The 27,117-nt window shown below is 70.2% G+C and overlaps 1 protein-coding gene across 1 annotated transcript; it reads right to left on the bottom strand.

Moving 5' to 3' along the window:
* Window positions 1-1,024: 1,024 nt before the first annotated feature.
* Window positions 1,025-26,524, bottom strand: MUC2 (mucin 2, oligomeric mucus/gel-forming; the record flags this gene model as incomplete). Its single annotated transcript, XM_084907051.1, has 48 exons — window positions 1,025-1,090; window positions 1,939-2,067; window positions 2,186-2,284; window positions 2,366-2,488; window positions 2,606-2,646; window positions 2,816-2,920; window positions 3,189-3,366; window positions 4,439-4,470; window positions 4,563-4,684; window positions 4,806-4,875; window positions 5,111-5,289; window positions 5,671-5,890; window positions 6,157-6,340; window positions 6,481-6,728; window positions 7,100-7,274; window positions 7,550-7,782; window positions 8,002-10,756; window positions 10,862-11,680; window positions 11,791-12,189; window positions 12,421-13,067; window positions 14,073-14,273; window positions 14,584-14,627; window positions 14,906-15,053; window positions 15,540-15,671; window positions 16,103-16,259; window positions 16,712-16,951; window positions 17,118-17,297; window positions 17,794-17,904; window positions 18,204-18,342; window positions 18,520-18,671; window positions 18,849-18,949; window positions 19,055-19,107; window positions 19,193-19,448; window positions 19,682-19,808; window positions 20,172-20,266; window positions 20,631-20,795; window positions 21,281-21,418; window positions 21,528-21,597; window positions 21,794-21,904; window positions 21,977-22,115; window positions 22,197-22,314; window positions 23,487-23,612; window positions 23,786-23,996; window positions 24,132-24,241; window positions 24,359-24,449; window positions 24,669-24,783; window positions 25,321-25,573; window positions 26,449-26,524. 48 exons carry the CDS (start codon window positions 26,522-26,524, stop codon window positions 1,025-1,027), a joined length of 10,683 nt encoding a protein of 3,560 aa, XP_084763177.1.
* Between the last annotated feature and the right edge of the window lie 593 nt (window positions 26,525-27,117).

Raw genomic sequence — 27,117 nt, 5'->3', positions numbered from 1 at the left:
GGATAGGGGATAGGGGATAGGGGATAGGGGTTAGGGGATAGGGGATAGGGGATAGGGGATAGGGGATAGGGGTTAGGGGATAGGGGATAGGGGATAGGGGTTAGGGGATAGGGGATAGGGGTTAGGGGTTAGGGGATAGGGGATAGGGGATAGGGGATAGGGGATAGGGGATAGGGGATAGGGGTTAGGGGATAGGGGATAGGGGATAGGGGATAGGGGATAGGGGTTAGGGGATAGGGGATAGGGGATAGGGGTTAGGGGATAGGGGATAGGAGATAGGGGTTAGGGGATAGGGGATAGGGGGTAGGGGATAGGGGGTAGGGGTTAGGGGATAGGGGATAGGGGATAGGGGATAGGGGATAGGGGGTAGGGGATAAGGGATAGGGGTTAGGGGTTAGGGTTAGGGGATAGGGGTTAGGGGTTAGGGTTAGGGCTAGGGTTAGGAATTAGGGGTAAGGGTTAGGAGTTAGGGCTAGGGTTAGGGAGTAGGGGTTGCAGGGGTCTTCAAACTACGGCCCGCGGGCCACATGCGGCCCGCAGAGGAGTCTGATCCCGCCCGCCAGGTTTTTTGGGCAGTGAGCGCAGCCGAGGTGTTACAGTAGGAATTAGTAGTTCATATAGTCCGGCCCTCCAGCTCTCTGAGGGACCGTGATCTGGCCCCCACTTTAAAAAGTTTGAGGACCCCTGGGTTAGGGGATAGGGGTTAGGAGATAGGGGATAGGGGTTAGGGATTAGGGTTAGGGGTTAGGGGATAGGGGTTAGGGGTTAGGGGTTAGGGTTAGGGCTAGGGTTAGGAATTAGGGGTAAGGGGTTAGGACTAGGGTTAGGGATTAGGGTTAGGGGGTAGGGGTAGGGTTAGGGGTTAAGATTCAGGGTTAAGGTTAGGGAGTAGGGCTAGTGATTAGGGGTTAGGACTAGGGTTAGGTGTTAGGGTTAGGGGGTAGGGCTAGGGGGTAGGCAGTAGGGGTAGGGTAGGGGTTAGGATTCAGGATTCAGGGTTAGGGTTAGGGATTAGGGCTAGTGATTAGGGGTTAGGGTTCGGGCACTCACATTTCTTGCAGCAGCCGTTGGGCATGAGTGTGATGGAGCCCTGCAGAGAGGGAGAGTGAGCTTGCAACCCAGACCCCCCTCGGGAGGCCCCGGGCACCAGGGTCAGAGGGGCAGCTGCCACAGAAGGGCCCAGGCCGGAGGCAGGATCCCAGCACGGGCGTGGCCCTCCAGGACCCGGGGACCCAGGACCATGGGGACCCAGGACCCAGGGACCCAGGACCCAGGGACCCAGGACCCAGGGACCCAGGACCATGCGGACCCAGGACCATGGGGACCCGGGACCATGCGGACCCGGGACCATGGGGACCCGGGACCAGGGGGACCCGGGACCAGGGGGACCCGGGACCATGCGGACCCGGGACCAGGGGGACCCGGGACCAGGGGGACCCGGGACCATGGGGACCCGGGACCAGGGGGACCCGGGACCCGGGGACCCAGGACCATGCGGACCCAGGACATGGGGACCCAGGACCATGGGGACCCAGGACCCAGGGACCCAGGACCATGGGGACCCAGGACCATGGGGACCCAGGACCATGGGGACCCCAGGACCATGCGACCCAGGACCAGGGGGACCCCAGGACCAGGGGGACCCAGGACCAGGGGGACCCCAGGATCAGGGGGACCCAGGACCAGGGGGACCCAGGACCAGGGGGACCCAGGACCATGCGGACCCAGGACCAGGGGACCCCAGGACCAGGGGGACCCCAGGACCCGGGGACCCAGGACCATGGGACCCCAGGACTAGGGGGACCCAGGACCATGGGGACCCAGGACCATGGGGACCCCAGGACCATGCGGAACCAGTACCATGCGGAACCAGGACCATGGGGACCCAGGACCAGGGGGACCCCCAGCAGCGTGCACACAGCCCCCGGAGCCGCTCACCGGGACGCAGGCGCTGGGGTCGAAGTCGGGGCAGGTGATGTTGGACACGGAGGAGATGAGCTGGTTGTGGATCTTCACGCAGCTGAAGAAGGTGCAGTTGTTGGCGGGGTCGCTCTTCATGTCCCCGGGCTGCGGGCGGAGGCAGTGTGTGAGGAGAGGCGGACGGCAGGGCGCCCAGGCCTCCCCTCTGCGCGCCCCCCCCCCCCCCCCCGCCCGGCCCAGGATGGGCGCCCCGGGCCGGCCGCACCTTCAGGATGAGGTTCTGGCCGCCCGGCTGGTTGATGATGCAGTCCGTCTGCTCGCACTTCTTGCAGCACTCGCCCGGGACGGTCACCAGCCCGAAGCCCTAGGAGACGGCGGGTCAGGGCGGCGGGGAGCGGCGTGGGGCAGCCCCCCTCCCCCCCCCCAGCTCCCCGCGGGCACTCACGGGGTTGCAGGTGCTGGGGCAGGGCACGTGGTTGCAGGACACCTTGTTGAACTGCGTGGCGCTGTCCGTGGCGTTGGTGCAGACGCAGGTCTCGCACTTGGAGGAGTACACTGGGGAGCCGGGCTGGGCACAGGGAGGGGTGTGAGGCGGGCGAGCCCCGAGCCTGGCTGGACCCCCCCTCCGGCCCCGCCCCCGCCCCCCCCCACACACACACACACACCCCGGCAGCCCCTGGCGCACCTGGTACTCGGCGTTCCCAACAACACAGACGCCCTTGGGCACTGGGGGGAGAGAACGGGGCAGAGGTCAGGTGGCAGCCCGGGGCCTGGGGCGGGCCTGGGGCGGGCCTGGGGCGGGCCTGGGGCGGGCCTGGGGCGGGCCTGGGGCGGGCCTGGGGCGGGCCTGGGGCGGGTGGGCCAGAAGGGAGCCCTCACCCCGCCGCGGCCTTACCGCAGGAGTAGAGGGGGCAGCACCGCCCCGGCTTCATCTCGCTCTTCAGGTCGAAGCCCAGCGGGCACTGCGGCGGCTGCTCCTTGCACAGGCTGGCGTTGCACTCTGCGGGCGGGGGCGGAGCAAGGACAACGTGACCCCCGTGACCCCCGTGCGTGACCTCCCGGTGGGGCCGGTGCTGAGCTCCTCTCCCAGCAGCACCCGCCCGGCCCACCCCCGCCCCCGGCCTCCAGCGCCAGTCAGAGGCTCCGGGCTCACAGTGGAGGTGGACCAGGCACGGGGGCGGGCCTGCACGGTGACCCCTGGAGCCCGGGGCGGGGCGGGGCCTGCTCGGTGACCCCTGGAGCCCGGGGCGGGCGGGCCCTGGCCTTACTGCAGAAGGTGATGTTGCAGCAGGGGTCGGCGGGGTTGACCTCGGTGACCAGGAACGTGCCGTCCTCCGTGCAGCGGGCGGGCGGCTCCTGGAGGCACTTTTTGGGCTGGCAGACGATGCCGCTGCCGCCCTCCAGGCACACGCAGTCCTTGCAGTCGAACTCAAAGTGCTCCCCAAACTGCGGGAGAGGGAGCGTGGGATGAGAGCTGTGCCCCGGGCCGGCTCCGGGGTCAGCGGGGAGGGGCACCGTGCTGGGCACGGGCCTTCTGGTCCAGAACAGCGGCCGTCACTGAGGGCCAGGCCACGAACAACACAGCCATGGCCTGCTCACCAGCATTTCCCTACGCGGCACGCCTGTGGCAGACGAACCACACGTGGCTCCGGGTGTGTGAGGGAGAGCCGAGGACAACCGTGTGCAGGAGGCAGGCAGCCAGGCGGCGGCTGGGACTGCAGCTCAGGGTTAGACAGGGAATCGGGAACCACCAGGCGGGTGGTGTGGAGGGTGGGTGGACGGATGGTTGTGGGTGGTGGATGGATGGATGGATGGATTGATAAATGGATGGATGGATAAATGATTGATTGGATGGTGGAGATGGGTGGATGGATGGATGGTGGGTGGGTGATTGGATGGATGGCGGATGGGTGGATGGATGGGTAGATGGATGGATAAATGGTTAGATGGTGGAGATGGGTGGATGGATGGATGGATGGATGGTGGGTGGGTGATTGGATGGATGGCGGATGGGTGGATGGATGGGTAGATGGATGGATAAATGGTTAGATGGTGGAGATGGGTGGATGGATGGATGGATGGATGGTGGGTGGGTGATTGGATGGATGGCGGATGGGTGGATGGATGGATGGCGGATGGGTGGATGGATGGGTAGGTGGATGGATAAATGGTTGGATGGTGGAGATGGGTGTATGGATGGGTGGATGATGGATTGTTGGAAGCATGATGGGTGAACAGATGGATGGACAGAGAGGTGAATGAGCTAAAGGATGGATGTACAGAGGGACAGAGGATTTAGGGATGGAAGGATGGAGAACCAGCAAAGAGACAGAGGGGTGGGGGGAGGGGTTGTTGGCACAGCTGAGTGGACGGTGGACGGCCCTGCTAGCCGAGCTTTGCAGGACGTAACAGACTGGTTACTGAGCCTTGGAACTCCCGGGTTCTCATGTCCAACCCACCCCACCCCAAACCCTCAGGCCCTGAGGGCGGATGAGCCCAGCACCGAGGGCAGGCTTACCTCTCTGGGCACGTTGTCAGGCCCCACACAGCCTAGGAGAGAGGAGACGGGACCGTTAGCGGGGTCCGGGCCGCAGGACCCGCTCGGCCTCGTGGCGGCCGGAGGGCGGCCGGGGGGCACGTACCACACACTTCCACGCAGACGTCGAAGCCGGGCGCGTAGTTCATGGTGCCCTCGGGGCAGTAGCAGCCCTCCACCAGCATCGTGTTGTTCTCTGGGACGCTGGGCTCGGGGTGGCCGGAGGCGCTGGGGGCCGGCTGGCTCGAGGAGCTGGCGGAGGGAAGGCATGGTGAGCCGAGTGCGGGCGGCTGAGCGCAGCCTGGCAGTGCCGCCCGCGCCCGGCGGGGGAGCCGCCGCGGAGACTGACCTGGACTTGCAGGTGGGCTCCTCGGCGGGACCGCAGGCCCGGTACTCGCGGTGCGGCGGGCACGTCACGGCTGCGGGAGGGAGGCAGCCGTCAGGGGCCGGGCACAGGAGGGAGGAGCCCGCTCCCCAAAGTGACCGTCCTGCCCGGCTCAGCCCCCCCCTCCCAGCCTCCAGCCAGCCCTCCCTCCCCCAACCCAGCCCCAGCCCGCTCTCCACGCGTGCCCGGCCGCCCTCCAGCCTGCTTCAGGCTGGCACAGCACCCAGCGAGCCCTGCGGGAGCCCAGGCCGGGGGTGGGCGGCACTCACGGCAGGCCCCGTGGGTGTGGTTCCGCCAGTCGACGCAGACGCCCTCGTGGGCACAGAGGGCCGCGTAGGTCTGCAGGCTGGCGCACTCCATGCCCGAGTTGGGCACGTTGCAGGTGTCGAACACGCAGGCCTCATAGTAGTGCTGGGGGGGCGCCAGCGGGTGGCACTGGGCAAACAGGCTGCGGGGAGGGACCCGGGTCACAACCCACCTCTCACCCCTCCGCCCAGCCCTGCCCCCGCCGCCCCCTAGAGGCCCTGTCTAAGCCACTTCTCCCTCCACCGTCAGCCCTGCCCGCCGGGCAGCCCTCGGGGTCAGAGAGGCAGAGGGACGTCTGACCAGGCAGCTCAGCCCCATGGAAGCGGGAGCCTGCCCCGCCCCCAGCGCCCCGCCCCCGCCCCAGCGCCCCGCCCCCAGCGCCCCGCCCCCGCCCCCAGCGCCCCGCCCCCAGCGCCCCGCCCCCGCCCCCAGCGCCCCGCCCCCGCCCCCAGCGCCCCGCCCCCGCTCTCCTGGCCGGTGGAGCACAGAGGAGCTGCCTGGGAGACCCCGCGCGGCGCCGCACCTGCTCTTGATGAGCTCGCAGAGCGGCGAGGAGCAGTTCTTGTGGGGGCCGGTGCCGCCGGGGGCCGTGGTGGCCGGGCGCCGGGTGGTGGAGCTGGTGTGCGGGCAGTGCGGCTTGGAGGGGTCGTTCACCACCCAGTGGTCGGCAGCCAGCTCGCAGTCAGAGACGACCTCGCCGCTGGGCAGCACGCAGTCGTCCGCGGTGCTGTTGGTGCAGGTGCCTGCGGGGGGGAGGCCGGCTCAGCCCTCCGCCCGCGCCCCGCCGGCCCAGGCCGCCCCGACCGCGCCCGCGTCCCCCGGCCGGACCCAGGGCGACGTGCGGAGGAGGGTGCCAGCGCGGCGGCCCGAGGGGGTGCCAGCCGCCCCCGCCCCGCGCAAGGCCCCAGGTCCCTGAGCCGCAGGTCCCCGGGCAGAGGAGGAGCGGGAGAGCCGCCCAGACCCTGCCCGCCCCGCCCCGCCGGCAGCCCGGGCCGAGCGGGGGACTCACCGCACTGGCCCTTGGTGTTGTTGCCGAACAGGCTGTAGGGCAGCCGGATGGAGAAGGCCAGGCCGTTGTAGGAGATGATGGCGCCCAGCCTGGGGATGTCCACCACGAAGTTGATGCCCGACTCGTACACCTGCAGCCCGTACTTGTGGTAGGGCAGCGCCACCGCCTGCTTGTTGACCTGCACCTGCGGCCGCACACTGGGTCAGGACCCCGGGCGGAGCGGCCCATGGCCGCCCGGCACCCCCCTTCGCCCCGCTCCGGGCCTCTGCGACGGGAGCCACGTGCGCCACGGCGGGGCCGGGCCGGGGTGCGGGGCGGGCGTACCTGGACCCGCATGGGCGCCATGTGCACGGTCTTGATGAGCACCTCCTGGGTCTCGTGGCGCACGATGAGCGTGCGCGGGCAGGACACGCGGTCGCGCACGTCGCAGTGGTAGTTGTCGATGTAGACGCCGAAGTTGTCCACCTTGGGCCGCACCTCCTCCACCAGCACGTAGGTGCAGTTGCCCTGGTAGCTGTAGTAGAGCCCGTCGAAGGTGACGTAGTGGGGGTCACCCCAGCCGGAGCAGTAGCCTGCGGAGGGGCCGGGTCAGCCGGCGCAGGGCCCGGCGGGGCGGGGCGGGGCGGGGCGGGGACCGGGGCGGAGGAGACTGCTTCCCGGGCTCCCGAGCACCCAAGCCGGGGGGCCTGGTCCCGCCTCCAGCCCCCAAAGGGCCTCCCGCCCCCACTCCTCCCACGGGGCGGCCTGGCTTTGAGCCAGAGGGCTGGGTGCAGAAGCAGCCACCGGCGGAGGTGGTGGAGGTCAGCTGGGCAGGCCCGCCCCCGCCCGGGAGGGAAGGGGGTGTGAGAAGCCTGGGCGGGCCTGCAGCCTCCCACAGCGGGAGGCGGGGAGGCCGTGGGGCGGGACGGCCGGGGAGGGCGGCGGCCCTGGCTGGGCAGCTTACAGTCACACTCCCAGTGCCAGCAGCAGCCGTCGGGGTCCATGACGCGCACCGGCGTGAGGTTGTTGGAGCAGGTGGGCATGGGCGGCGGCTTGCACTCCACCTGCACCAGCTCCACCGTGTGGTCGTGCTTGCAGACGGCCATGGTGCAGTTACACAGCCACCACGTCTCGTTCTCCTGCGGTGGAGGGCGCGGGTCAGCCGGGGCGGCCGGGGGCGGCCGCGGTCAGCTGTGGTCCGCCAGCCCCCGCTGCCCACTGAGGAGGGGCCGTGCTCGGGGCCCTCTCGGGGGGCAGATGGCAGCTGCATCTCGTTCCCGCGAGGAGAGGCGGCGGGCGGGGGAGAGCTCCACGGGGCCGCCTGGGACTTGGGGGCAGGTAGGCAGCACCTGGGGACTCAGGCCTGGTCAGCACATCCACCCAAGGGGACGGCAGCCACCCACAGCCCACTGACCTTCCTGGGAGGATCGAAGTTCGGGCACCCGGGGGGTTTGGTGGATGGCGGGGTGGTGGGCGTGGTCGGCGTGGTCGGCGTGGATGGCGTGGTCGGTGTGGTCGACGTGGACGGCGTGGATGGCGTGGACGGCGTGGACGGGCAGGGCCAATTGAAGATCTCAAAGGTGCAGCTGTGGGAGCAGTTCACGTAGTAGCAGGTATCCCCGTGGGTGCCGTTGTACACCATCTCGCCTGCAGGGAGAGCCGGGTCCCTATGCCGTCCGACAGGCTGGTCCCCACAGAGGCCCCGGACCCCGCCGTGGCCGCCGCAGGGAGGGGCCGGCGGGGAGACAGCCGCCCGCAGCCTGTGGCTTCCCCAGCAGCGCCCGGGCTAGGCCACGGACCTGGCCCCTCCCGCCCCACTCCGTCCCGCAGCCTCTGCCTGGGAGTCAGAAGAGAAGGATTGGGTACCTGGCTCATAGAAGGTGTCATTCAGAACGCAGCAATAATCCTGGGGCGAGGTGAACCTTGTGGTCGGCGAGGAGCTGGGCACGCCAGTGGAGACGCTGGTGGTCGGGGTGGTCGAAGGGCGTCCAGACGAAGTAGGGGTTCCCATGGTGGTCGTTGACGTAGTCACGGGAGTGGAGGTGGGGGTATGAGGGGTGGTGGTAGGTGTCTCTGTTGAGCTGATGGTGGGTGAGGTGGTGGGTGAGGTGGGGGTGGTGGTCGGGGTCACAGTGGTGGTAGGGGTTGGGGTCGGTATCTCAGTTGAGGTGGTGGTAGGTGAGGTGGTGGGTGAGGTGGGGGTGGTGGTTGGGGTCACAGTGGTGGTAGGGGTTGGGGTGGGTGTCTCAGTTGAGGTGGTGGTAGGTGAGGTGGTGGGTGAGGTGGTGGTAGATGAGGTGGTGGGTGAGGTGGTAGGTGAGGTGGTGGGTGAGGTGGTGGGGGAGGTGGTCGGAGTCACAGTGGTGGTAGGGGTTGGGGTGGGTGTCTCAGTAGAGGTGGTGGTGGGTGAGGTGGTGGGTGAGGTGGTGGTGGTAGGGGTTGGGGTGGGTGTCTCAGTTGAGGTGGTGGTAGGTGAGGTGGTGGGTGAGGTGGGGGTGGTGGTTGGGGTCACAGTGGTGGTAGGGGTTGGGGTGGGTGTCTCAGTTGAGGTGGTGGTAGGTGTGGTGGGTGAGGTGGGGGTGGTGGTTGGGGTCACAGTGGTGGTAAGGGTTGGGGTTGGTATCTCAGTTGAGGTGGTGGTGGGTGACGTGGTGGGTGAGGTGGTGGTAGGGGTTGGGGTTGGTGTCTCAGTGGTGGTGGTGGTAGGGGTTGGGGTTGGTGTCTCAGTGGTGGTGGTGGTAGGGGTTGGGGTTGGTGTCTCAGTTGAGGTGGTAGTGGGTGAGGTGGTGGGGGTGGAGGTCACAGTGGTGGTAGGGGTTGGGGTTGGTGTCTCAGTTGAGGTGGTGGTGGGTGAGGTGGTGGGTGAGGTCGTGGTGGTAGGGGTTGGGGTGGGTGTCTCAGTTGAGGTGGTGGTGGGTGAGGTGGGGGTGGTGGTCGGAGTCACAGTGGTGGTAGGGGTTGGGGTTGGTATCTCAGTTGAGGTGGTGGTGGGTGAGGTGGGGGTGGTGGTCGGAGTCACAGTGGTGGTAGGGGTTGGGGTTGGTGTCTCAGTTGAGGTGGTGGTAGGTGAGGTGGTGGGTGAGGTGGGGGTGGTGGTCGGGGTCACAGTGGTGGTAGGGGTTGGGGTGGGTGTCTCAGTGCTGGTGGTGGTAGGAGTTGGGGTTGGTGTCTCAGTTGAGGTGGTGGTGGGTGAAGTGGTGGTGTGTGAGGTGGTGGGTGAGGTGGTGGTAGGGGTTGGGGTTGGTGTCTCAGTTGAGGTGGTGGTGGGTGAGGTGGTGGGTGAGGTGGTGGGTGAGGTAGGGGTGGTGGTCGGGGTCACAGTGGTGGTAGGGGTCGGGGTTGGTGTCTCAGTGGTGGTGGTGGTAAGGGTTGGGGTTGGTGTCTCAGTTGAGGTGGTGGGTGAGGTGGTGGGTGAGGTAGGGGTGGTGGTCGGGGTCACAGTGGTGGTAGGGGTTGGGGTGGGTGTCTCAGTTGAGGTGGTGGGTGAGGTGGTGGGTGAGGTTGTGGTAGATGAGGTGGTGGGTGAGGTGGTGGGGGTCGTGGTGGGTGAGGTAGGGGTGGTGGTCGGAGTCACAGTGGTGGTAGGGGTTGGGGTTGGTATCTCAGTTGAGGTGGTGGTAGGTGAGGTGGTGGGTGAGGTGGTGGTAGGGGTTGGGGTTGGTGTCTCAGTTGAGGTGGTGGTAGGTGAGGTGGTGGGTGAGGTGGTGGTAGGGGTTGGGGTTGGTGTCTCAGTGGTGGTGGTGGTAGGGGTTGGGGTTGGTGTCTCAGTTGAGGTGGTGGTAGGTGAGGTGGTGGGGGTGGAGGTCACAGTGGTGGTAGGGGTTGGGGTTGGTGTCTCAGTTGAGGTGGTGGTGGGTGAGGTGGTGGGTGAGGTGGTGGTGGTAGGGGTTGGGGTTGGTGTCTCAGTTGAGGTGGTGGTGGGTGAGGTGGTGGTGGTAGGGGTTGGGGTTGGTGTCTCAGTTGAGGTGGTGGTGGGTGAAGTGGTTGGTGAGGTGGTGAGTGAAGTGGTTGGTGAGGATGTAGGTGAGGTGGTGGGTGAGGTAGTGGGTGAGGTGGTGGGTGAGGTGGGGGTGGAGGTCGGGGTCACAGTGGTGGTAGGGGTCGGGGTTGGTGTCTCAGTGGTGGTGGTGGTAGGGGTTGGGGTTGGTGTCTCAGTTGAGGTGGTGGGTGAGGTGGTGGGGGTCGGGGTGGGGGTCACAGTGGTGGTAGGGGTTGGGGTTGGTGTCTCAGTGGTGGTGGTGGTAGGGGTTGGGGTTGGTGTCTCAGTGGTGGTGGTGGTAGGGGTTGGGGTTGGTGTCTCAGTGGTGGTGGTGGTAGGGGTTGGAGTTGGTGTCTCAGTGGTGGTGGTAGGGGTTGGAGTTGGTGTCTCAGTGGTGGTGGTAGGGGTTGGGGTTGGTGTCTCAGTTGAGGTGGTGGGTGAGGTGGTGGGTGAGGTGGTTGGGGTCGGGGTGGGGGTCACAGTGGTGGTAGGGGTTGGGGTTGGTGTCTCAGTGGTGGTGGTGGTAGGGGTTGGGGTAGGTGTCTCAGTGGTGGTTGTGGTAGGGGTTGGGGTTGGTGTCTCAGTTGAGGTGGTGGTAGGTGAGGTGGTGGGTGAGGTGGTGGGTGAGGTGGTGGGTGAGGTGGTGGGGGTGGAGGTCACAGTGGTGGTAGGGGTTGGGGTTGGTGTCTCAGTTGAGGTGGTGGTGGGTGAGGTGGTGGGGGTGGAGGTCACAGTGGTGGTAGGGGTTGGGGTTGGTGTCTCAGTTGAGGTAGTGGTGGGTGAGGTGGTGGGTGAGGTGGTGGTGGTAGGGGTTGGGGTTGGTGTCTCAGTTGAGGTGGTGGTGGGTGAGGTGATGGGTGAGGTGGTGGTGGTAGGGGTTGGGGTTGGTGTCTCAGTTGAGGTGGTGGTGGGTGAGGTGGTGGGGGTGGAGGTCACAGTGGTGGTAGGGGTTGGGGTTGGTGTCTCAGTTGAGGTGGTGGTGGGTGAGGTGGTGGGTGAGGTGGTGGTGGTAGGGGTTGGGGTTGGTGTCTCAGTTGAGGTGGTGGTGGGTGAGGTGGTGGGGGTGGAGGTCACAGTGGTGGTAGGGGTTGGGGTTGGTGTCTCAGTTGAGGTGGTGGTGGGTGAGGTGGTGGTGGTAGGGGTTGGGGTTGGTGTCTCAGTTGAGGTGGTGGTGGGTGAGGTGGTGGTGGTAGGGGTTGGGGTTGGTGTCTCAGTTGAGGTGGTGGTGGGTGAGGTGGTGGGTGAGGTGGTGGTGGTAGGGGTTGGGGTTGGTGTCTCAGTTGAGGTGGTGGTGGGTGAGGTGGTGGGGGTGGAGGTCACAGTGGTGGTAGGGGTTGGGGTTGGTGTCTCAGTTGAGGTGGTGGTGGGTGAGGTGGTGGGTGAGGTGGTGGTGGTAGGGGTTGGGGTTGGTGTCTCAGTTGAGGTGGTGGTGGGTGAGGTGGTGGTGGTAGGGGTTGGGGTTGGTGTCTCAGTTGAGGTGGTGGTGGGTGAGGTGGTGGTGGGTGAGGTGGTGGTGGTAGGGGTTGGGGTTGGTGTCTCAGTTGAGGTGGTGGTGGGTGAGGTGGTGGTGGTAGGGGTTGGGGTTGGTGTCTCAGTTGAGGTGGTGGTGGGTGAGGTGGTGGTGGGTGAGGTGGTGGGTGAGGTGATGGGTGAGGTGGTGGTTGAGATGGTAGTGGTTGTGGGGGTGGAGGTGGAGGGCAGTCGCCACAGCAGTAGACGTTGATCTCATAGTTGTAGCAGACCGGCACTATGCTGGCGCCCCCTGGCTTCTGGTCTTGGTTTTTGCACTGGAGCCCCACGGAGACATCACACACCACAGTCTGCCCCAGCTCTTCGATGGGGCGGTCTGGAAACAGGGCGGCTCTGCAGGAGATGTTGGCTGCCCAGCCGTGCTGACAGGCCTGGCCAATGAGCTCGAAGTCGCCACCTGATGGGCTGAAGTCCGGCTTCCCACTGTCTTCCCAGCCCGTCCAGCTGCACTCGATGCATGAAGTGGATTGTGGCACCGTTGTGGTGGGCGTTGGTGTAGCTGTGGATGTCGTAGTGGTGGTCGTCACGGTGGTCGTTGGCTCTGGTGTGGGGGTGGTGGGTGAGGTGGTGGGTGAGGTGGTGGGGGTGGTGGTGAGAGAGGTGGTAGGGGTGGTGGTCGGGGTCACAGTGGTGGTAGAGGTCGGTGTGGTGGAGGTGGGGGAGGGGGTGGGGGTGGTGGTGGGAGGGGTGGTGGTGGCGGTGGTGGTGGGGGTGGTGGTGGGGGTGGGGGTGGGAGAGGTGGTGGGAGAGGTGGTGGGGGTGGTGGTCGGGGTCACAGTGGTGGTAGAGGTCGGTGTGGTGGTGGTGGGGGTGGTGGTGGTGGGGGTGGTGGTGGTGGGAGGGGTGGTGGGAGAGGTGGTGGGAGAGGTGGTGGGGGTGGTGGTGGTGGGAGGGGTGGTGGGAGAGGTGGTGGGGGTGGTGGTCGGGGTCACAGTGGTGGTGGTGGTGGGGGTGGTGGTGGGGGTGGTGGTGGGGGTGGGGGTGAGGGTGGTGGTGGTGGGAGGGGTGGTGGGAGAGGTGGTGGGAGAGGTGGTGGGGGTGGTGGTCGGGGTCACAGTGGTGGTAGAGGTCGGGGTGGTGGTGGGGGTGGGGGTGGGGGTGGGGGTGGTGGTCGGGGAGCAGGGCAGACAGCAGTTGACGCGGATCTCATAGTCGTAGCACATGGGGAACAGGCTGTTTTCAAACTGGTCCTCGTTCTTGCAGACGAAGCCCTCCGAGAGGCTGCACCGGGCCTTCTGGCCCAGCTCCTCCCAGCTGAGGTGCGGCTCCACGGCCGCGCGGCACTGGATGTCCTCGGGCGCCGGGCACACGCTGAGGAAGGTCTCTGTGTCGCCGCTGTCAGGGCCGGCGCTGGGGTGGTTCTGGTTGATCCAGTCGGACCAGAAGCAGCACAGGCCTGGGGAGCAAGGCCCGGCCTCGGTCACTGGGCCCGGGCGGCCCGGCCAGGGAGGTCGCCGGCCCGGGAAGCTCAGTGACCCCGGCTGGCGGTGCCTGCCCCTGAGAGGCCCAGGCTGGAGGTCTGGACGCCACCCCACCCCCGCTGCAGCTGAGCACCGAGGCCCAGCGAGGGGCCCGCAGGCCACAGAGTCCCACCCGCGGCCCTTCGTCAGCTACGGTCAAAGCCTCGTGCCAAAAAAGTAGGAAACGGCCCTGGCCGGTGGGGCAATGGTTAGCGCACGGGCCCGCTCCTGGAAGGGCTGGTACCCCCACTCCCTCCCTCCCCCGGTTGCGTATTCGTGTGCGGGAGGCAACCAATGGGTGTGTCTGTTTCACATGGCTGTCTCCCTGTTCCTCCCTCCCTCCCTCCCTCCCTCTTTGAAAAGCAAAGGGAAATAGATCCTCAGCCGAGGATTAACACAGAAGGGGGCACCCATTCCAGGGAGGAAGCCCGTGGAAGGGGCCTGGTCTCCACTCCTGACCAACAGGTCACCCCGCCCTGGCTGAGGGCTTCACGAGTGCCCAGACCCTCTGTGGCCCCTGAGCAGGTGGCGGGGGCGGGGGGGGGGGGGAGGCAGGGGCTGTTCGGCCAGGGCTCCGGCGGGCCGCTCCCTGCCCACCCGGCCCCCACGGGCACGGCGCCCACACACTTACTTGGAGTCGTGGAGGGCTTTGACACTGCGGGGGGAAAGAAGACAGGTCACTGCCCCGCTGGAGACCCACAGGCTGCCTCCCTCCCACGGCGTCTCTCCCGCCGGGCCCCTTGCGCAGGCCTCGGAGGACTGCCTCTGCTCCCCCAGCCGCGGGGCCGCTGGCTGGCCGGGTGCGGTCCTGGCTCGGGTGCGGGCAGGCTGGGCCCCGGGGACGCCCAGTCCCGGAGCCGAGAGGCAGTGCCACCTGCGGCCTGGGCGCAGAGGGTGAGACCCGCCCGCCACCCGGCCTCCTGCTGCCCCGGAAGGGCCTTCCTGCTGGCTCGGGGCGGGGCACTCACCTGTGCTGGGCGTCGCGGTGGGGGTGGTGGTGGGGGTGGTGGTGGTGGGGGTGGTGGTGACGGGGGTGGTGGTGACGGGGGTGGTGGTGACGGGCGTGGTGGTGGACACACAGATGTTGAAGTGCCTCTCCACCGTCCCGTTGGGGCCGCAGACCTCCCAGTAGCAGAAGGAGCCGTCCTGGGTGAAGTTGAGGATCTTCCCTGGGGGCAGAGGGCGGCGTCAGGGAGAGGGGGAGAGGCAGGGGCCCCAGCTCCTGCCAGCGGTGAGCCAATGACCCCACAGGAACCCCACCCCAGAACCCTAAGGCCCCCAGAACAGCAGCCACACCCCAGGGCTCCCCACCCCAGGGCTCCCCTGGATGGTCCTGCAGGGTGGGGGCCTCCAGGGAGGCTGCAGACCAGAGGGGCTCTGGCGGGCAGGACCCCGGAGGAGAGCCCCCGGCCCCTCGCCCCCCGCCCCCCGGCCCAGGCGTCCAGGGACGGGCGCCCAGGCGGCCTCCAGGCAGCTCACCTTCCTCCGGCCGGCAGACGACTTGCGAGTTGTTGCCACACACGCTGCAAGGCAAGTGCAGGCTGCAGTCCGGGAGCCCGGCTGCCTGGCCCAGTGCCGCCCAGGGCCCGCCCACCTGCAGGGACCCGCCCGCCCGGGCAGGGCTCTACCAGGGGGCGGCATGGGTGGGGGGGCGGCGAGGCAGGCAAAGGCCGCCCTGAGAGCCCAGGATGAGAAGGGAGCCTTGTGCGCTGGCTCCCGCATGCAGGCGTGTGCAGGCGTGTGCACGGTGCCCGCGTGTGTGCCCACTCCCCCAGGGCCCCTATGATGTGAGCTTAGGTACCAGGACTGGCAGTCGTGCTTGGGCGGCAAGGACGCTCCGGGTGGGTAGTGGGTGTCCTCCACGTAGCAGCCGCACTGGTCTCCCTTGACACACTTCTTCTGATCCTCGTCGTAGATGGGCCGGTCCACAGGGCACCGCGGGTAGCAGCCTGGTGGGCACAGGGCACTGGGCTGGGACCACGGCCGTCAGGCCCGCCCATCGCCCCGCCCGCAGGTCTTTCTCTCTGGGACGTTCCTCTGGGAAGGGGGGCCAGACCCCGCCCAGACCCCGCCCAGCTGAGCCGGGAGCACCGCCATAGGGCTACAGGGACAGCCAGGCCCCGCCCACCCGTGATGGACAGCCAGACCCCGCCCACACGTGATGGACAGCCAGGCCCCGCCCACTTCCTGCACCCCTCGGACCCGGACTTGGGCGTTCTCACTCCTTCATGTCCGCTAGTTCTCAACACAATGGCCCCCCAACCATCCTCAGAAACGCGCCCCCATCCCGCGCTGCCGGCCCCTCGGCACTTCCGGTCCTGGCCTTACAGGTCGGGGGGCCTGTTTCTTTCCTGCCGCCATCCTCTGGGCTCGGGCTCCAAGCCCCCCCCACCCCCCCCACCCCCACCCCCACCCCCGTCAATGAGGAGTCTCACCCTCCAGGTGGGACACGGAGACGTTGGAGTGGATGCCCTGGATGGTCCTGCAGGTCTCGAAGCTGCGGTTCCCGCAGGGCTCGTAGTGCCACTCACACTTGTCCGTGGGGTTGTAGTAGTCGCAGAAGATGGCTGTGGGGAGGGGGGGGGTCAGACTGGGGGGGCGCTCAGGCCAGGAGGGGGGACGGGGGCGGGGGGGGACCTCAGGCAGGGGAGGGGGGGCGGGGGGCGGGGGGGGGGCCTCAGGCCTGGAGGGGGGGCAGGGGGCGGGGGGGGGGCCTCAGGCCGGGGAGGGGGGGCGGGGGGCGGGGGGGGCCTCAGGCAGGGGAGGGGGGGCGGGGGGCGGGGGGGGCCTCAGGCCGGGAGGGGGGGCGGGGGGCGGGGGGGGCCTCAGGCCGGGAGGGGGGGCGGGGGGCGGGGGGGGCGCTCAGGCCGGGGGGGGGGGCGGGTCAGACTGGGGGGGCCTCAGGCCGGGAGGGGGTGGGGGGAACGCTCAGGCCGGGGGGGCCCTAGGGGGGGCCCTGGGGCGGAGGCTCAGGCCGGGGGCCCTGGGCGGCACTCACGGCACAGGTCCGGCGTCCTCCAGAACACGCAGGCGCCCTCCTTGGTGCACTCCTGGGCGTAGGCGGCCACGGCGGAGCAGAAGCACTCGCAGTCGCCGCCGGTGTCGCAGGAGCAGCTGTCGCGCACGCAGGCCTCGTAGAAGGGCTTGGGGTCCACCTGCGGGGAAGCGGCCGCGCTGAGTCCTCGGGCCTCCCGGACCGGCCTTCCTCCGCAGCCCCCACGCCAGCCCCGCTCCTGGGACAAGGCACACCCCAGCCCGGCTCCCTCGGCTCCAGCCCAGAGCCGGTGGCCCCTGCTGCGCGCGCTGCCCCCCAGCGCCGCCGCTGCCCGGACTGAGCCCGGAGGAGGGGGGGGGGGCAGGTGTCCTTCCCCCTCCCTGAAGGTGCAGGAGCTGGGATCCGGCCAGGGGCCTCAGAGGAAGTTAACATCAGCCACGCGCCCAGAGGACGCAGCCTGGAGATGGAGGTGCAGGACAGGTGCCTCCCGGGGACCCCAGGGGACGCCCCCGGCGAGCGGAGAGCTGGGGAACGCGGCCTGGCCCGCCCCAGCCGCGCTCGCGGCCACGCCCACCCGCTTAGGCCACGCCCGTCGCGCCCGACCACGCCCACCTTGCTGTGGCAGATCTTGAAGACCTCGTCCTTGATGATGCTGCACTGCTTCTCGGCCCAGGAGCGGCGGTGCGGCTTCAGGCTGCAGGGGTCGGGGGTGGAGGTCACGTCGGGGCAGGTGGGGGCCTCCTTCCAGCTGTTCCCGAAGTCCAGCGCGCTGTCCACCACCATGTGGTCCCGCGTCGTGAAGTCGTTGCTGGAGCGCTCGTCGAAGTTCCCGCACAGGCCGCACACGGAACCCTGGGAGACCGGCGCAAGGCGTCCAGAGGGGCCCGGGGCGGGAGGGGAGGGGAGGAGCGGGGAGGGGGAGGGAGGGGGAAGGGCGGGGAGGGAGAAGGGAGGGGCGGGGAAAGGTAGGGGGAGGGAGAGGGGAGGGGCGGGCAGGCGGGGGGCGGGCGGAGCGCACCTTGTAGGTGGGCGCCAGCTTGATGAAGATGGTGGTCTTCTTGTCCCAGATGACGATGATGCCCACGCTGGTCTCCACCACCAGGTACTGGCCCACCTGCCGTGTGGTGTAGGCCACGTGCTGGCCCTCGTCCCGGTGGATCACCGTCTGCTGCTTGTCCTCCAGCTTCAGCTCCGTCCTCTGGGGGGACGGGGTCACGGCGGGTCACAGCGGATCCCAGGGGTCCCAGCGGGTCCCAGAAGGTCCCAGGGGGTCCCAGCGGGTCCCAGAAGGTCCCAGGAGGTCACAGCAGGTCCCAGGGGGTCACAGCGGGTCCCAGCGGGTCCCAGGGCATCCCAGGGGGTCCCAGGGGGTCACAGCGGGTCACAGGGGGTCACAGGGGGTACCACCGGGTCACAGGGGGTCCCAGCAGGTCCCAGGGGGTCACAGCGGATCCCAGGGGTCCCAGGGGTCCCAGGGGTCCCAGCGGGTTCCAGAAGGTCCCAGGGGGTCACAGCGGTCCCAGGGGGTCCCAGGGCATCCCAGGGGGCCCCAGGGGGTCACAGCGGGTCCCAGGGCATCCCAGAGGGTCCCAGGGGGTCACAGCGGGTCCCAGGGGGTCCCAGGGGGTCACAGCGGGTCCCAGGGGTCCTGGTGGGCCCGGCTCCCCCTGACCCCGCCCCGGGGCGGCACTCACCCCCAGGAAGATCTTGATGGCCTTGGAGCAGGTGACGCCGGTGGTGCCGCAGGGCACGTTCTCGGTGATGATGCTGAAGGAGCCCTGCCCGGAGCTCCGGCTGCAGTAGTCCTGGGGCCACAGAGCGCGTGAGCCAGCGCCCGCACCCCACCTGCCGAGCCTCGGCCCCGCGGTGGAGGGGGCAGCCATGCCGCATGAGGGCCCCTCGTTCCCGACCCCCACGTCCCGGGGCCCAGGGGGGTCACAGGCTGAGAGGGCAGAGGGAGGGCCCTGTGCCGGTGGACACAGCCCCGGGCCAGCAGCCGCGCCCGCATGGGGGTACGGGATGGGCAGGCGGGGATGGGATGGGAGGGGGGACCGGATGGGCGGGCACGGGGGGGGCAGAGGGACAGGGGACGGGCGGTCCGCACCTGGACGGCCACGTAGGAGCAGTGCCCGTCGAAGTCGTAGAACTTCCCGTCGAAGGTGATGTAGTGGCCGCTGCCGTAGACGGTGCAGGTGTGGTAGCACACCCGCTGGCTGCAGGCCCAGCGGCCGCGGTGGCAGGTGCTGGGGAGAGCGGAGAGCGGGACGGGGGCCTGAGGGGCCGGCCACGCCCAGCGGCTGGCCAGGCGCACCCTCACTGGGCCAGGACCCCCCAGCCAGTGGGTGTGGGGGAGGGGGGCGCCCCGGCTCGGGGCACTTCCCTGGGGGCGGGGCGTCGGCCAGGCCAGGCCGGCGGCTCACCAGGTGTTGCAGTCCACTGTGATACGGTCGCCGGGCGCGTACAGTTCCTGGTTGTGCGTGCAGGGGCACGCCTCCTCCTTCACGCAGCCCCCCCGGCCGTCGTCCATCAGCCCCTCGGGGCACACGCAGCCGCTGACGCACTCTGTCTGGTACTGCGGGCAGACGGGGGTCAGACCAGGTCCTCGGCTGCGCGCCTGACACCGGCACCTCGTGCCCCCAGCCCCCCCACCTCCCTCCCCGCCCCCCACTGGGCAGGAGCCCGAGGAGGCGGCCCCGAGCCCGCTGCCCCTCCCCGCCCCCCCTCCCCGCCCAGGCCGGCCCGCACGCACTTGGCCGGCTGCCAGCGTCTGGCAGCTGACGGGGCGGGGGTTCCGGGTGGCCAGCGCCGTCAGGTTGTTACAGTCAACGTGGATCTTGGGGGCCGCGCAGCCTGTGGGGCGGAGGGGCCACCTTGGTTCAGCTGCAGGGGGAGGGCGGGGAGGGCGGGGGGGCAGAGGGCAGAGGGCAGAGGCGCGCAGGGGCAGCGCCCACTTACTCTGGCCGAGCAGCTTGACCTGGGTGCAGTGCAGCCTCCCGTTCCGGCAGACGCTGCGGGCAGAGGCGGGGCTGAGCGAGCGCCCGGCGGGTGGGGGCCCGGGGTTTCCGCCGCCCGCCCGCCCCGGCGGACACCCACCAGCGCTCCTCCTGCCGCACGACCACGTCGCCCGCCTCCACGTAGCTGCCGCGGTGGTAGCAGGAGCACTTGGCCAGTGGCACACAGCGGCCCTTCTCGTCCAGGAAGGAGTGGTCGGGGCAGCCGCAGCCGTCCACGGGCGCGAAGCCCTTGGCGCAGTGGCCCTCGGGCTCGGACAGCGAGCGGCAGGTGGGCTGGCAGGCGGTCAGGTTGTACAGGAAGACCTGCGACTTGGGGCAGGAGCCCACGTCCTTGTCTGCGGAGCGAGGGCCTGGTGAGGGAGGAGCGCCCAGCCCCGGGCCTCCCCGGCCCCGCTGTCCCCCGCACACCTCAGGCCGGCACCTGCCCGCCCCGCCCCGCCCGCCCGCACCCCCGCAGGTGCAGGGGCAGAGCAGGCGGTGAGCGCCCCGGGCCCCGCGCTCAGGAGGCCCCGCCAGGCCTGCACCCCCCGCTCCCGCCCCCGGCCCCGGACGCCCGGGCGGCACTCACTGCAGACGAGCTCGCGCCAGCCCCACAGCAGCACGCCCCGCGCGGCGCAGGCGCGGGCGTAGGAGGACAGCGCGGCGCACAGGCAGTCCTCGTTGTCCTGGCAGTTGCACGTGTCGTACTTGCACCTCTGCGGGGAGGAGGGGCTGGGACCTGGCACGCCTGTGCCCGCACCCCGGCTCCCAGGGCACTCACACACGTGTGCACTGACCCCCACGCGCTGCACGCATGCGCCTGCACGTGCACACACGTCTACACACCCACACGTGCTGCACACCTGCACATGCCTGCGTGTGCCGTGCGCTCATGTATACCCACATTCGCACATACACCACGCGTGCACACGCCGACATCTGCACCACGTATGCACACGTGTATGTTCACGCATGCATTACACACATGCACACGCACTCAGCAGGCTCCGGCACAGCCTCGAGCTCCGGCAGGTGCACCGAGCTGCCGGCCAGGCTGGGGCAGGGGTGGGGCCACCCACCTTGTAGTACTCGGCGGGGTCCACGGCGGCGTGGCACCTGCCGAAGGGGGTCTCCGCCTTCCTGAGCAGGGAGCACCAGTGCTCGGCGTAGTTGGCTAGAGAGGGGCGGGGCTCAGTGGGCGTGGCCTGCAGCAGGTCCCCGGCGTCCGGCCCACCCGCCCCCCAAGCTGGGGTGGACGCTGTCCCCTCCCTCCCGGCCAGGCCAGCCCGGACCCAGGCAGGGTGCCCGCCCCTCCCGGCGGAGGAGGGGGCGGCACGGAGGGGGCGGCGGGCGCCCCGGCACAGGCCAGCCCCGGTGAAGGCCCCCGCCCGGCATCAGCGGCCCAGCCCCCGCCTGCGCTCGGCAGCGGCCGCCCTGGGCCACGGTGAACCGGCTGCGGCAGCAAGCAGCCAGCGACCGCAGCCCCGCCCCCCAGTGTCCGCTGGGAGCCGCAGCTGGTGGGAATTGGGGGCGCTCACCGCTCTCGATGTTGAGGGAACAGGGGTCGTCCAGCCAGTCCTGCTTGTCCTGGCAGCTGGACTGGGCCTTCCAGGTGTTGGCGAAGCCGGAAGCCGTGGCCTCCACCAGCCCGCCCGCCGTCATAAAGTCGTCCCCCTCCTGGCCGTTGAAGTTCCCGCAGAGGCCTGGGGAGCCACAGGGTTGGCAGGGCAGGGGCGGGGGGGGGGGGCACCGGGAAAGAGGGGGGGACAGGGATCAGGGGGCAGAGGGCAGGGGGCAGGGGGCAGAGGACAGAGATCAGGGACAGAGGACAGGGATCAGGGACAGAGGACAGGGATCAGGGGGCAGAGGACAGGGATCAGGGGGCAGAGGGCAGGGATCAGGGGGCAGAGGGCAGGGATCAGGGGGCAGAGGACAGGGATCAGGGGGCAGAGGACAGGGATCAGGGGGCAGAGGGCAGGGGTCAGGGGGCAGAGGACAGAGATCAGGGACAGAGGACAGGGATCAGGGGGCAGAGGACAGGGATCAGGGGGCAGAGGGCAGGGATCAGGGGGCAGAGGGCAGGGATCAGGGGGCAGAGGGAAGAGATCAGGGGCAGAGGACAGGGATCAGGGGGCAGAGGACAGGGATCAGGGGGCAGAGGGCAGGGGCAGGGGCAGAGGGCACTCACCCTGCACGCGGCCCTGAGCGGCCTGGTCCAGCGTCAGGAACAGCTGCATGACGGGCAGCAGCTGGATCTGCAGCCTCAGGCCGAAGGCCGTGCTCACCGCCAGGTGGGAGGAGGACGGTTGGAAGATGGAGAAGCTTGCTGGGGGCAGGGGGGTGAGCACGTGAGGGCTCCCGGCCGGCCCTCCCACCCTCTGCCCCCCTCCCCGCGCCCACACCCACGGCCCCCCCGCCACCGCCAGGGCGCTCACCGGTCACGTGGGGCAGGTTCACCCGCAGCTCGTTGAGCAGCACGCTGCCGTCCGCCTTGAAGACCACCACCTGGGGCAGAGCGGGAAGGGGCACCCACGTCACCCGCCGCCCGGGGCAGAGCGGGGGGGGGGCACCCACGTCACCCGCCGCCCGGGGCAGAGCAGGGGGGGCACCCACGTCACCCGCCGCCCGGGGCGAAGGGGGCGCGGGTAGGAGGGCCCGGGGCTGGAGGGAGGGTGGGGGGGACGGGAGGGAGGGCACCCACGTTCTTCTGCTTGTCCGCCAGCAGCACCACTGTCTTCAGGCAGGTCTGCTTGTCGGTGGCGCCGCAGGGGGCCAGCTCGCCCAGGAGGGCGTAGGCGTCGGGGTGCTCGCCCTGCGGAGGACGGGGGTGCGTGTGAGGCCTGGCCCGGGCTCGGCCCCCAGGCGCCGGCCGGGCGCCGCCCACCTTGGTCAGCAGGTAGTAGCAGTCGCCGTGGAAGGTGAACTTCTTGCCGTCGAAGGAGGTGATGTGGGAGCCGCCCTCCAGGGCGCAGGTGCGGGGGCACGGCAGGTCTTTGCACACCCAGCGGCCGGCGGTGCACACGCTGCGGGCAGGGCACAGTCAGGTCGGCGTGTCCGGGCCGGCCCCCGCCGCCCGCTGCCCGCCGGCCGGCCGCCCCACTCACCAGTGCTCGCAGTCCTGGCGGACCTGCTGGCCGGGGGCGTACGCCCGCCCGTGCAGCTTGCAGTGGCACTGGCTCACGGGGACGCAGCCGCTGCCGTTGATGTCGTCGTACACGGTGCCTGGGACACAGGCGGCCGTCACCCTCACCTGGTCTGCTGCCCGCCAGCCAGGCCTCCCCCTGCAGCACTGCTGGTCCCCACACCACTGACCCCACACCACTGGCCCCACACCGCTGGCCCCACACCACTGACCCCACACCACTGGCCCCACACCGCTGGCCCCACACTGCCGGTCCCCACACCACTGACCCCCACACCGCTGACCCCCACACCGCTGGCCCCACACCGCTGACCCCACACCGCTGACCCCCACACCGCTGACCCCCACACCGCTGGCCCCACACTGCCGGTCCCCACACCACTGACCCCACACCACTGGCCCCACACCGCTGGCCCCACACCACTGACCCCACACCACTGACCCCCACACCACTGGCCCCACACCACTGACCCCCACACCGCTGGCCCCACACTGCCGGTCCCCACACCACTGACCCCACACCACTGGCCCCACACCGCTGGCCCCACACCACTGACCCCACACCACTGACCCCCACACCACTGGCCCCACACCGCTGACCCCACACCACTGACCCCCACACCACTGGCCCCACACCGCTGACCCCCACACTCCTGACCCCACACCACTGACCCCCACACCACTGACCCCCACACCGCTGGCCCCACACCACTGACCCCACACCACTGACCCCCACACCACTGGCCCCACACCGCTGACCCCACACCGCTGGCCCCACACCGCTGGCCCCACACCACTGACCCCACACCACTGGCCCCACACCGCTGACCCCCACACCGCTGACCCCACACCACTGACCCCCACACCGCTGGCCCCACACCACTGACCCCACACCGCTGGCCCCACACCGCTGGCCCCACACCACTGACCCCCACACCGCTGACCCCCACACCGCTGGCCCCACACTGCCGGTTCCCCCCCCCTGCCCCCGCAGTACCCTCTAAGTCCCACAGGCCTGGCAGGAGGTCTGCCCACTGAGTGGCCACCAGGAGGGTGCCCTCCCCCAGACTCCTAGCAGCCACCACGGCATACGCAGGGGAGGGGCCTCAGCGCCGTGTCCGCTCTACCCGGACCAGTCTCCTGACTTCACCCCATGACTCCGTGCCCCACCCCGTCCCCTCCGTGCAGCTGGGAACCCAGCCCGAGGCAGGGAGGCCGCGTCCCCAGGCCCCCGTCCCCGCCGCGCACACACCTTCGGGGCAGAAGCAGCCGTCCATGCGGTGCTCCTCGCACAGGTGGCTGACCTCCAGGTGGGAGCAGGTGTCCATGCAGGGCGAGCCGCTCTCCAGGTACACCATGTTCCCGGGGCACGTCTTGGCTGCAGGGGCAGAGAGGCTGCAGCCCCGGCCCAGGCCTCCCTCCCTCCCGCCGGCCGCAGCCCTCGCCGGCCCTGCCCTCCCTCCCGCCGGCCGCAGCCCTCGCCGGCCTTGCCCTCCCTCCCGCCTGGCCGCAGCCCTCGCCCGGCCCTGCCTCCCTCCCGCCGGCGCTTACGGCAGAGCGCGGGGGTCCTCCAGTTCCAGGGCTGCCCGCCGGCGTGCGAGCACTGGCGGGAGAACTCGGCCAGCGTGCTGCACTCGCAGGCGGCGCCGGCCGGGCAGCGGCAGCGGTCCCGGGCGCAGGCGGCCACGTAGGGCTCCAGCGGCAGCAGGTCCAGGCAGTCCGCGAAGGCCTCGGCCGTCAGCAGCCGCTGGCACTCGGCGCGCTGCGGGCGGGCGGGCGGGCGGTGTGGGCGCGAGCCGGCTGCTCCCACTCCCTCCCGGCTCCGGGCGGGGCGGCGCGGGGGGGGGGGGGGGAGCAGCGCCCGCCCTGGGGGTCCTGGGCCGGTCCCCTGACTCACGTGCTCAGAGCAGGACTGGGGGGCCGACTCCTCCTCGGGGTCGTCGCACGTCTCCCCCGGTTTGTTGATCTTCTGCATGTTCCCGAACTCCAGGGCACTGAAGAGCACGCCTGGGGGTGGACAGCCCGTCAGGGGGCGCCGGGAGCCAGCACGCACACACACGCACATGCATGCACATACACACACACACATGCACACCCCCCGCCCGCCAGGCCCCGGAGCCGCACCGTCCGACAGGAACTCTGAGTAGGTCTGCAGGCCGTTGTAGTCGCCGCAGAGCCCGCACGTGTGGTTCCGGAACCTGCTGTCCAGCTCCAGCTGCGGGGAGGGGCGGTGAGCGCCCTGGCAGGCCGGCCCAGGCGGGGCAGCGGGAGCCCTCAGCCAGGCCCCTCCCGCCCTCGTGTGGATGGGGTCAGCTCAGCAGAAGGGCCGGGTCAGGGGGAGGGGGTCCTGCATCACGGAGGGTCCCCGCCCAGTGGGCTCTGTGCCCGCCCCCCCGCCCCCGCCCGCCGGCTCCTCGGGCTCGGCCGCACCCACCATGAGCGCGTCCTCGCGGTTCCACATGAGGGTGAGGCCGGCGCGGGAGAAGACCTTGGTGTAGGCGTCGTTCTTCTCGATGAGCAGCCCCGAGCGGTAGTGGGGGGTGTTGACCCTGCGGGGGGGGGGGGGCATCGCTCAGCCTCCTCCTTCCCCCCACCCCGCCAGAGGGGCCAGCCCCCCCTGGGGCCACGTGCGGCCCAAGGCCCCTGTCCACCGGGCCGGCAGCTCCGTGGGAGCCCCTCCCGCCTGCCCGGCTCTCGCGCCCTCTCCTGTGTGGGCAGCCCCCAGGCGCCCGGGAGGAAGGAGGGAGGAGGGAGGAGGGCAGGCTCTGGCCACGTGGGAGGCTCTCCTGCCCCTGCCCCCCCAAACTGGCACTGAGCCCCCAAACTCTGGGCCTCTGGGAGCCCTGCACCCACCCCCAGCCCGGCCCCTCCAGGGGAGCCCTCGGGCAGTCACGGTGGGGCAGTGGCCGCCGGGGAGGGGCCCCCTGGCCTCCTGCCTCTGAAACTCCCGCGGGGATGCCCGCTGTCCCCCAGCCCAGCCGGGTGCCGGGCAGAGGGCCCTGGTTCCCGTCCGCGGACCGCGGGGCGCCCGGGGCCTCCTCTGGTCTGGGAGTGGATCCGCGGCCTGAGCGCGGCCCCGCACTCACATGGCCCCGTTCACCACCACCAGCCGGCGGGTGAGGTACACGGTGTCGTCCTTGACGCTGAGCAGCACGTGCTCCACGCCGGCCGGGCCGCGCCGCAGGTGCACGGCGAACTCCCGGTAGGCGTCGCGGCAGTCGGAGGCCAGGTTGTAGTCGCAGAGGCCGGGGAAGCGGAACACGTCGCCGTCGAAGGTCTTGTAGTGGAAGTCGCCCCAGGTGCTGCAGACGTTGTGGCCGTGGTTCCGGGCTCTGCTCTCTGTGGGCGGCGGCGGGCGGGTGAGCGGTGGGACCCGCCCCGGGCAGCCCTCCCCGGACCCAGGCCTCAGCGGGCCCCTCCCCGGACCCGCCCCGGGCAGCCCTCCCCGGACCCCGGGCCTCAGTGGGCCCTCCCCGGACCCGGGCCTCAGCGGGCCCCTCCCCGGACCCGGGCCTCAGCGGGCCCCTCCCCGGACCCGGGCCTCAGAGGGGCCCCTCCCCGGACCCGGGCCTCAGAGGGACCCTCCCCGAACCCGGGCCTCAGCAGGCCCCTCCCCGGACCCGCCCCGGGCAGCCCTCCCCGGACCCGGGCCTCAGCGGGGCCCCTCCCCGGACCCGGGCCTCAGCGGGCCCCTCCCCGGACCCGGGCCTCAGCGGGCCCCTCCCCGGACCCGGGCCTCAGCGGGCCCCTCCCCGGACCCAGGCCTCAGCGGGCCCCTCCCCGGACCCCGGCCTCAGTGGGGGGCCCCTCCCCGGACCCCGGCCTCAGCAGGGCCCCTCCCCGCCTGGGGACAGGGATGTCCCGTCCCAACTGCCCGGGTTTCCAGGCCCAGTGACCCCGACCTGGCCCCCGAGAGCCCCGAAGCCTGGGCCTGGCCCCCAGCCGGGACCCCGGCCGCCCCCAGGCTCACAGACACGCTGGGCTATTGCCACCCGGCCCAGCCCCCAACACACCCTGCCCAGGGGTCACCTTCAGAGGGGCAGTGGGACCCCAAACCACCTGTCCTTCTGTCCCTCCTTTCTCCCTCTTTCCTTCTACCCAATGCCAGGGGGCAGGGCTGCGGGGCGCCCACAGCTGGCCCCCGAAGTCTGGGCGGAGACCCCCTTCCACTCCAGGCGCTGCCTCTCTGGCCGGGACGCCCCGCCACCCCTCACCTCTCCGCAGCTCCGAGCCCCCGGCTGTGGCCAGGGCCAGGCACAGGCCCAGCAGGCAGGCGAGCGGCTGCCCCATGGTGGCGGCAGGCGGTGTGGGAGAGCGACCTGGGCTGGGGGCCGGGCCTTATATGGCCCAGGGGCCCTCAGAGGCGGGGCGGGCAGGGAGGGCAAGGCGGGTGGGGCGTTTGCCCAGGGACAGCTGTGGGGGCTTGGGCTGCGTGAGGAGATGTTGACTCAGTTATCAGATTTATCTTTTTATTTATTTGTCTCCCTGGGTAATCTCCCTCCTCCCCAATTACCCGGAGCCGCACACGCCCAGCGGACCTCAGTCCCTCCCTGCACCCCCCCCACCCCCGGGCCAGACGGCGGGATGTCCGGCCGGAAGCATGTCCTGCAGGCTCCCGGCCCCATCCCCTGCCCAGCCCAGGCCCAATAGACAGACCCACCCAGTCCACCCCTCTCCCCTCCAGGCCCTGCCCAGCCGCCCCCCAGGCCCCAAGCTCTCCCTGCACCCAGCACCCAGGGCAGCCAGGGTGTGGGCTCCTGGGGTGCTGCCCACAGGTGGGGGCTCTGCTCCCGCCAGCCCCCCTCTAATCCCTCTGTCCCAGGGGGTCCCTCCTCGGAGTTAATGGACCTGGAATGCGGGGAGCCCTGCCCGGGGCCTCCCGA

Source organism: Pipistrellus hanaki, assembly GCF_964339955.1.
Source record: "Pipistrellus hanaki genome assembly, contig: scaffold_39, whole genome shotgun sequence".
In the NCBI taxonomy this organism is placed as follows: domain Eukaryota; kingdom Metazoa; phylum Chordata; class Mammalia; order Chiroptera; family Vespertilionidae; genus Pipistrellus; species Pipistrellus hanaki.
This window is presented reverse-complemented; position numbering and strand designations above follow the sequence as displayed.